This window comes from Penaeus vannamei, chromosome 7 (genome assembly GCF_042767895.1).
Source record: "Penaeus vannamei isolate JL-2024 chromosome 7, ASM4276789v1, whole genome shotgun sequence".
In the NCBI taxonomy this organism is placed as follows: Eukaryota; Metazoa; Arthropoda; class Malacostraca; order Decapoda; family Penaeidae; genus Penaeus; species Penaeus vannamei.
The window spans coordinates 48483305-48493304 of record NC_091555.1 but is presented as its reverse complement, the minus strand read 5'-3'; the positions used below and the strand labels follow the sequence as shown (position 1 = coordinate 48493304).

At 42.4% G+C, this 10000-nt stretch overlaps 1 protein-coding gene across 15 annotated transcripts in view; it reads right to left on the bottom strand.

Annotated features, from left to right (window-relative positions):
* The window catches only part of LOC113825142 (tyrosine-protein phosphatase vhp-1), a 157757-nt gene that overhangs the window by 36213 nt on the left and 111544 nt on the right, over positions 1 to 10000 (bottom strand). For all 15 annotated transcript variants that reach the window (XR_011398668.1, XR_011398670.1, XR_011398669.1 and 12 more), the window contains 4 exons: positions 7835 to 8035; positions 6551 to 6661; positions 5354 to 5531; positions 2982 to 3163 (listed from right to left, as the gene is read on the bottom strand). Coding sequence is in view for 12 of the 15 variants with exons in the window: in XM_070123854.1 (XP_069979955.1) it covers positions 2982 to 3163; positions 5354 to 5531; positions 6551 to 6661; positions 7835 to 7900 (537 nt within the window). In the remaining 3 variants the exon portion in view is untranslated. The remainder of the gene's footprint in view (positions 1 to 2981; positions 3164 to 5353; positions 5532 to 6550; positions 6662 to 7834; positions 8036 to 10000) is intronic.

The window sequence follows — 10000 nt, the reverse complement described above, 5'->3', positions numbered from 1 at the left end:
ATATATATATATATATATATATATATATATATATATAGGGAGGGAGGGAGGGAGGGAGGGAGAGATAGAGAGAGAGAGATAGAGAGAGATAGATAGAGAGAGAGAGAGAGAGAGAGAGAGAGAGAGAGAGAGAGAGAGAGAGAGAGAGAGAGAGAGAGAGAGAGAGAGAGAGAGAGAAAACAATCATACCAAAACGACGAAAATTTGAGAGAAAACAAAACTATATAAATACAGTATACACTCATCCCCCCACTCAGCAATTTTACAAAAAAAAATAAGAAAAAAATAAAAAGACTTTAAAAAACAACAACAAATATTCCACATAAAGTTTTCCTTCAAAACCCACAGCGCAGTTTTGGGTCAGAGGTGAGTCAGCGCGCAGGTGTACCGCGTGTGAGTCACCTGCCCACACCTGCCAATGCACCTGTCCTCATACACTCTGTTCGGGAGCATTTCCAGGCGCCCCCTCCCCCCCTCCCCCCCCTCATTAAGCCACGGCGTAATATATGAGTTATAAATACCTTTCGGAAATTATAAATATACTTTGAGCCTGCACTCTCTCCTTGCTGCCCCCCCCCCTCCTTTAGCCTCTCATCCTCGTTCCATTACCTTTCTCCTTCTTCCTTTACCTGTCTTCCCTTCCTTCCTCCCTCCCTTCCTTCTTCCTCCTCCCCTCTTCCCTTCCTCCCTTCTTCCCCTCTTCCCTCCTCCCTTCCTTCTCCCCCTTCCTCCTCTCCCTCCTCCCTTCCTTTCTCCAACCTCCCCCCTTCCCTCTTCCCCTTACCTCCTCCCTTCCCTCTTTCCCCCTCATCTTCTCCCTCATCTTCCCTCCTTCCTCCTCCTCCCTCATCCCCCATCCTCTCATCCCTCCCTCCTTCCCTTACCCCTCCTTCTCTTCAACCTCCCTCCTTCCTTCCCTCCCTTTCATCTCCTCTCTCCTCCTCTCCTCCCTCCAGCCCCTTCCTCTCATCCCCTCCATCCCTCCTCCCATCCCCAATCCCTCCCCAATCTCCCTCATCCCCCTCCCCAACCGAGAGAGAGAGAGCTATTTATACCCCCCCGTCCCCGCGGCCGGAGCTCCTCTCCTCCCGGGACGCTCACACCTATCCTGTGTCTCGTCGGTGTTCGTTTCCCGCCGAACACATCACGGATTTTTTTTCTCTCGCTCTCGCACCTGGGTTCGCCATGACCGCCAGCAGCTGCCGTCGCCGCCGTCGCCGTCTGGTCGCGGAGGGTTGCGGAGGGTAGAGGAGGGTAAAGGAAGGTAGAGGAGGGAGGGTAGCGGAGGGTAGAGGAGGGAGGGTTTCGGAGGGTAGAGGAGGGAAGGTAGCGGAGAGTATAGCAGGGAGGGTTGCGGAGGATAGAGGCGGGAGGTTAGAGGAGAGTATAGGATAGAGGAGGGAGGGTAGCGGAGGGTAGCGGAGGGTAGAGGAGGGAGGGTAACGGAAGGAGGGTAGAGAAGGGAGGGTAACGGAGGGCTGAGGAGGGAGGGTAGCGGAGAGTAGAGGAGGGAGTGTAGGGGAGGGTAGAGGAGTGGAGGAGTAGCGAAGAGTATAGGAGGAAGGGTAGCGGAGAGTAGAGGAGGGAGGGTAGAGGAGGGTAGAGAAGGGTAGCGAAGGGTAGAGGAGGGAGGGTAGAAGAGGAAGGGTAGCGAAGGGTAGAGGAGGGAGGGTAGAGTAGAGGAGGGAGGGCTGCGGAGGGTGCTAGCAGGGAGGGCAGCGGCATCGGCTGGGGTCATCCGCGGGGAGAGAGAGGGACACTCGCGAGGGAAGACGCTCCCTCTCGCTCGTTTCTCTCTCTCTCTCCCCTCTCCTCTCTCTCCTTCTCTCTCTCCTCTCTCTCTCTCTCTCTCTCTCTCTCTCTCTCTCTCTCTCTCTCTCTCTCTCTCTCTCTCTCTCTCAGTATCTCTCTGTGTGTGCTTTATCTGTCTGTCTGTCTTCTGCGTGGAGAGTGCAGAGGCGGATGGGGGGTCACTTTCTCTGTTCTCTCGTTCAATTTCTCTCTCTCTCTCTTTCTTCGATTTCTCTCTCTCTCTCTCTCTCTCTTTCTCTCGATCTCTCTCTCTCTCTCTCTCGTCTCTCTTACATCTCAGAATTCTCTCTCTCTCTCTCTGTCTGCTTCGATGTCTGTCTCTCTCTCTCTCTCTCTCTCTCTCTCTCTCTCTCTCTCTCTCTTCTCTCTCTCTCTCTCTCTCCTTATCTTTCTCTCTCCCTCTCTCTCCCTTTCTCTGCCCTATCCTGTTTTGTCTTCCTCTCATCTTCTCTTCCCCTCCTATTCCCTCTTCTCACTCTCACTATCCTCTCCTCCTCTCTCTTCATCTCCCTTCTCTCCTCTCCTCTTCCCTTCCTTCCTCACTTCACTCCTCTCCTCCTCTCTCTCCTTTCCTCTCCTCTCCTCTCCTCCCCTCCCTTCTCTCCTCTCCTCTTCTCTTCACTCCCCTCCCCTCCCTCCTCCCCCTCCCCTCTTCCCTCTCTCTTCCTCTCCTGATTAATTTCGTTTTCCTTTAGACACATTTTCCTGGCATTTTTTCCGTTTCTTTTCCTCTTTCATTTCCAGTACGTATTTCTCCCATCTTCTCTATTCATTTTATATTAACAAAAAAAAAAAAAATCTAATTTGAATGAAATATCTTTCTTATTCATGGAAAATAAAAAAAAAAGGAAATGAAAAAGAAGAAGGAAAAAATAATCATATGCAAATTTCCCGCATAAACTTAAAAATCCTTTTGAGTGTCGCTTCAAAGGCCTGTCCTCCTGCTGGTTAAGGTTTCATTTTGAAAGAAGGAAAGAGAAAAGAAAAAGAAAAAAGAAAAAAAAAGCAAGATGGACGACGAAAGAACTTGTACAAGTCGCGCCGGAGCCTTGTACAAACACCGCGTACAAGAACCGCCAGGCCTCTCGTACAAGAAGCATGAAAGATGGAGGACATGGACTCATACAATCAAACACACACGTAGGAACATAAACACGACATCTACTCACAGAAAGGAGTTGTTTGTTGTTGGCGTCGTGCTGAGATCCGAGATAGAGAAAGGGCAGGATGCGAGTGGGTCCCACGTTCGAGACGGGAAGGCACGGCTGGGACTGGGTGGTCAGGGGCGTGCACTTCTTGCTCGAGTCCTCGCACAACTCCGGGAATCTCGCCTGGAACTCGAGGAAACCGCCTGGAGGAGGAGCAGAGGGAGGGAGGCATTCGTAAGTGAGGAAATTGTGGTAAAATAAGAACGAATAAAGTTTGAACAGAGTAAAAAAAAAAAAAAAAAAAATATGAATAATAGAAGGAAATTAATTTTTAAAAATGTGAAGGTATTTCTTTTATGAGGCATTCGTAAGTGAGGAAATTGTGGGAAAATAAAAAGGGAAGAAGGTATGGACTGAGTAAAAAAAAAAAAAAAAAAAAAAAAAAAAATATGAATAATGGAAGGAAATTAATTTTTAAAAAAATGTGAAGGTATTTCTTTTATGAGGCATTCGTAAGTGAGGAAATTGTGGGAAAATAAAAAGGGAAGAAGGTATGAACTGAGTAAAAAAAAAAAAAAAAAAAATATATGAATAATGGAAGGAAATGGATTTTTTTAAAATGTGAAGGTATTTTTTTAATGAGACATTCGTAAATGAGGAAATTGCGGGAAAATAAAGAGGGAAGAAGGTATGAACGGAGTAAAAAAAAAAAAAAGCAAATATGAATAATGGAATGGTAAAATAAAAAGGATGAAAGTGTGAACTGAGTAAAAAAAAAAAAAAAGCAAATATGAATAATGGAAGGAAATGAATTCTAAAAAAAATGTGAAGGTATTTTTTTTTTATGAGAAATTCATTAAATGATGAAATTGTGGTAAAATAAAAAGGAAGAAGGTATGAACTGAGTAAAAAAAAAAAAAAGCAAATATGAATAATGGAGGGATATGAATAATGGAAGGAAATGAATTTTTTTAAATGTAAAGGTATTTTTTTATGAGGCATTCGTAAATGAGGAAATTGTGGGAAAATAAAAAGGAAGAAGGTATGAACTGAGTAAAAAAAAAAGCAAATATGAATAATGGAATGGTAAAATAAAAAGAAAGAAGGTATGAACTGAGTAAAAAAAAAAAAAAGCAAATATGAATAATGGAAGGAAATGAATTTTTTAAAATGTGAAGGTATTTTTTATGAGAAATTCGTAAATGATAAAATTATTGTAAAATAAAAAGGAAGAAAGTATGAACAGAATAAAAAAGCAAATATGAATAATGGAAGGAAATGAATTCTAAAAAAATTAGACGGAAAAAATGTGAAGCCATTTTCATTATGAGGCATTCGTAAATGATGAAATTGTGGTAAAATAAAAAGGAAGAAAGTGTGAACAGAATAAAAAAGCAAATATGAATAATGGAGGGAAATGAATAATGGAAGGAAATGATTTTTTTTAATGTGAAGGTATCTTTTTATGAGGAAATTCGTAAATGATGAAATTATGGTAAAATAAAAAGGAAGAAAGTGTGAACAGAATAAAAAAGCAAATATGAATAATGGAGGGAAATGAATTCTTTAAAAAATGAAGGAAAAAAGTGAAGGTATTTTCTTTATGAGAAATTCATAAATGATAAAATGATAGTAAAATAAAAATGACAAATCTATGAACAAAATCAAAAAAATCATATATAAATCATGAAAGGAAATGAATTCTAGAAATTAAAGGAAAAAAAGTGTAAAGGTATTTTTTATGAGAATTTCATAAATGATAAAATTATAGTAAAATAAAAAGGAAGAAAGTATGAACAGAATTAAAATCAAATATCAATAATGGAAGGAAATGAAATCTAAAAAAAATGAAAGGAAAAAAAATGAACGTATTTTTTTTCTTATAAGGAAAAAAGTGAGGTTGGCAAAGTGGTTTTTGAGATGATTATTATTTATTTTTACTATTTATCTTCTAAGTACCTAAGTTGAAATTTAAAAAAAATATAGAGCCAAAAATATTAAATGATCCTTTAAGCCCCATAATTAATTCTTCTTTTCCCCACGTTCCAAAAGAGACAAAAGTAAGTACATATTTTCCCTGTCTCTGTAAATACTCTTTCTTCTAAACTCCTCTGCAAAACCCCTTTATCTTAAAACTCAAATACTCACCTCACCCCCACCATAACAAAAAAAACATTTTTCCCCACCACAACCCCCTTCCCCCATTCTCCCCATAACCCACTCCCCCCTCAATTTCCCCCCTCACCCCATCCCCATTCCCCCCCATTCCCACCATCTCCCTTCCCCCCATCCCCCACCCCCTTTCCCCCATTCTCGCCCTCCCACCTCTCCCCCTCCCCATTTCCCCCATTCCCCCTCCCCCTCCCTCCCACCACACCACACCAGACACGCACCAGCCAGGAGGTAGACGGAGGGGAAAGCGCGCCCGAGCTTGTTGAGGAGCACGTGCAGGAACGAGTCCTGGGGAACGGCGGAGAGTGAGGGGGCGTTCTGGTCGTACACGATGATGTCCAGCCCGTCGTGCAGGCCCGAGACGTGGCACGCCTGCTGGAGGTAGTCGTGCACGGAGATCTGGAAGGAGAGAAGGGAGGAAGTGGGTCGTTATTGGGGCGTTTGGTGGTGGCTGTACTGCTGCTGCTGCTGCTAAGAATATGGTTATTTATTTATTTATTTTTTTTTTTTTGACTGGTGCTATTTTTTTACTACTGCTATTATTGGTGGTTCTATTGTTATTAACCTGCTATTGCTACCGTTGTTGCTACTGCTATTATTGGTGCTTCTATTGTTATTAACTTGCTGTTGCTACCGTTGTTGCTACTGCTATTATTGTAGGTTCTGTTATTATTAACTTGCTATTGCTACTGCTGTTGCTCGTACTAAGGTTACTACCAGCACCAGGACTACTTTTACTATTTCTATAGCTACTACTACTGTTGCTGATACTATTACTACTATTAATGCTACTAGTATTACTACTACTACTATAACTATTACTACTACTATAACTAATACTATTACTATTCCTACTACTACTACTACTATTGCTAGTTCAATTGATTACTAGTTATTACCACTATCATCACTAGCACTACTTCCACTACCACCACTGATACCATTATCAATTATCTGTTTTTCTCTCTCTTCATTATTCTCAACATTCTGCCTATCCATATCTTTATCCATTGCTCTCAACTATGGTATCCATTTATATCTCTATTTATTATTCCCAACATCCCCTCTTCCTCTCCCTCTCCTTTTCTTTCCTCCTCCTCCTCCTCCCTCCCCCCTCCCCCTCCCTCTCCCCTTCCCCCTCCCTCCCTCCTCCCTTCCTCCTCCCCCTCCCTCTCCACTCCCAACCCTTCCCCACCCCTCCCATCCCTCCCTCCTCTCCCTCTCCCTCTCCCTTCGTCTCCCTTTCCCTCCCCCTTCCCCCACCCTCTCCCTTCCCCCACCCTCCCTCCCCTTCCCCACCCTCTCCCCCACCCTCCTCCTCTCCCCTACCCCCTCCCTCCCCCTTCCACCCCCCACCCTCTCCCTCCCGTCCCCCCATCCCTCTCCCTCTCCCTCTCTCCCTCTCTCCACCAACGTACGGAATCTTGCTGCAGTCTCTTCTTCCTGATCTTTGACGACCAAACGTTGATAGAGTTGAGTATGTGCGAGGTGTTGAACTCACAGAAGGTGCGGCTGTCTATGATGAGGGCCTGTGGGAAGAGGGGGGGGGAGGGGGTTAGGTCACTCGTGAGGTCAAGCGGAGAAATACATGTTTAGGGATACGTTAACAATAAGTAAAAAAGAAAAAGAAACAGAAAAAAGAAGAAAAAGAGGAAAAGAAAGAAATATATATATACATACATACATACATACATACATATATATATATATATATATATATATATATATAGACAGAGATAGACAGAGAGAGAGAGAGAGAGAGAGAGAGAGAGAGAGAGAGAGAGAGAGAGAGAGAGAGAGAGAGAGAGAGAGAGAGAGAGAGAGAGAGAGAGAGAGAGAGAGAGAGAGAGAAAGAGACATTAATAAAAACAAAAACAAAAAAAAATATGTATATATACAAAGAAAGATAGATGTTTCGAGATACATTAACGAAAAGAAGAGATATATGAACTCAAATAACGATAATAATAATAATATATATATACAAAGAATAATAAACATACACATGTGAAGGTCTTGTGTGTGTGTGTTTGTGAGAGTGCATGAATGTGTTTAGGTTTGTCTGTGTTTATTTGTTTGTTTGTGAATGTATGTATGTGTATTTGTGAAAGTATTTGTATTTATGTTTGTTTGTTTGTGTTTGTCTGTCTGTTTATGTGTTTGTGTATGTAGGTACATTTGTGAAAGTATGTGTATTTGTGTTTATTTGTTTGTTTGTTTGCTTGTGCAAGCATGTATGAGTATTTGTGACTGTGAATTTTCATTTGTTTGTGTATTTGCAAAAATATGTGTTTATCTTTATTGGCTTGTTTGTGTTTTTGTCTTTGTGTGTGTTTGTGTAGGTATGTATGCATATTTGTGAAAGTATGTGTATTTACGTTTGTTTGTTAGTGTGCTTGTGCGTGTATGCGTATTTTCGAGGTTGTGTATTCATGTTTGTTTGTTTGTGTGCTTGTGCAAGTACACGAATTTGCGAGTTTGTGTATTTACGTTTGTTTGTTCGTGTGCTTGTACGTGTATGCGTATTTCCGAGATTGTGTATTCATGTTCATCATTTATTTATCTATTTATTCATTTAGTATATTCATTCATATTTAGTGTATTCACGTTCATCATTTATTCATTTATCTATTTATTCATTTAGTGTATTCATCTTTCTGAGCTCGTTCGCGTGGTACGCCGCCGCCCTCCAGCTGACCCACCTTGTCCGCCCTGCTCCTGACCATGGCGGACAGCTTCTGCGGAGTCACAACCTTGACAGATTCCATGACTGCGGCGCCGTCAGTCCCGTGTCCTGCTGCCACACCTGCTGCTGCTGTCACTGGCGTTGCTGTCGCTGTTATTCCACTGCTTGGGCGTCGTCAGCTTCCCCCACCCGCACACCGCCTGCTGTCCGCCGCCACCTGCCAAGGGGGGGAGAGAGAGAGGGCGTTGGTGTGGGCTGATTGAGGAGAATAAGTGCACAATGGGAGAGAGAAATATACTTATATAAGCGTATATATAGATATGTGTGAATATGTATGTATGTATGTATGTATGTATGTATGTATGTATGTATGTATGTATATATATATATATATATATATATATATATATATATATATATATATATATATATATATATATATATATATATATATAATAGATAGATAGATAGATAGGTAAGATAGATAGATAGATATAAATGTATATATATATATATATATATATATATACATATATATATATATATATACATATATATATATATATATATATACATATATATATATATATATATATATATATATATATATATATATATATACAGATATATATATATATATATAGAGAGAGAGAGAGAGAGAGAGAGAGAGAGAGAGAGAGAGAGAGAGAGAGAGAGAGAGAGAGAAAGAAAGAAAGAAAGAAAGAAAGAAAGAAAGAAAGAAAGAAAGAAAGAAAGAAAGAGAGAGAGAGAAAGAAAGAGACAGACAGAGAGAAAGAGAGAGAGAGATGCACGTATGAATGTATGGATGTATAAATGTAAGCATACCTACACCTACACACCAAGCAACGTCCACAAGCAGACCAACCAACAGAAAGAAAGAGGGAACTAACACACGAGAAAGGCCTTAGAGAGTGAGAGTAAATCCCCCCCTCCCCCGCCCCCCCCCCGCTTGGGAACGAACCGTGGACGCAACACCTATATGAATTAAGCCGCAGTCAGCCGCAGGTGTGCTTGGGCTCCGTCGAAAGCAAGCCTGGTAACAAGAGGGAAGAGGGAAGATATAGAGATAGGGCGAACGACGGATGATAGAAAGAGGGAGGGAGGGAAGGAGGGAAGGAGGGAAGGAGGGAAGGAGGGAAGGAGGGAAGGAGGGAAGGAGGGAAGGAGGGAGGGATGGAGGGAGGGAGGAGGAGGAAAGTAGAGGGAGGGAGGAGGGAGGGAGGGAGGGAGGGAGGGAAGGAGTGGGGGAGAGAGGGAGAGGAGAGAGGGAGGGAAGGAGGGAAGGAGGGAGGGAGGGAGGGAGGAGGGAGGAGGAGAGGAGGGAGGGAAGGAGAGGTAAGGAGGGAGGGAGGGAGGGAAGGGAGGAGAGGAGGAGAGAGAGAGAGAGAGAGAGAGAGAGAGAGAGAGAGAGAGAGAGAGAGAGAGAGAGAGAGAGAGAGAGAGAGAGAGAGAGAGAGAGAGAGAGAGAGAGAGAGAGAGAGAGAGAGAGAGAGAGAGAGAGAGAGAGAGAGAGAGAGAGAGAGAGAAGAGAGAAAAAATAGAAACAGGACAAACGACGGAAGAAAAGAGAAAAGAGAGAGATGGAAACTAAAGGGAAAATATAGAAACAGGTCAAACGACGGAAGAAAAAGAAAAAGAGAGAGAGAGAAATAAGAGAAAAAAATATAGAAACAGGTCAAACGACGGAAGAAAAAGAGAGAGAGAGAGAGAAATAAGAGAAAAAAATATAGAAACAGTACATACGACGGAAGAAAAAAAAGAGAGAGAGAGACAGAAAGACAGAATACAAGAGAAGAGAAGAAGAGAAGAGTTAGCACTCCGGAATCTTAAGAAAACCGCCTTCTTAAGTGAGTCTTCAGCGCAGAGGAGCAAGACAAGAGGATGCCACAGCGACGCCGAATAAACAGGATGTCGCTAAGGGTGAAAGACGGCTTGCATTAGTACCCCGCGGCGACGCTATGGACTGAGGGAGGCGGGAGGGAGAGGAGGACTGACATGAGAGAGGAAGACAAGAGGAAAAAAAGAGGAAGAGAGAGAAAATTCAAACTAAAGAGGTGTATGAGAGGGAAAAGCGACAGTGAGACGTACAATATATAAAAAAGATTCATGTAGATAGACAGATAGGAGAGGCAGAGAGAGATAGATAGATAGATAGTCAGAG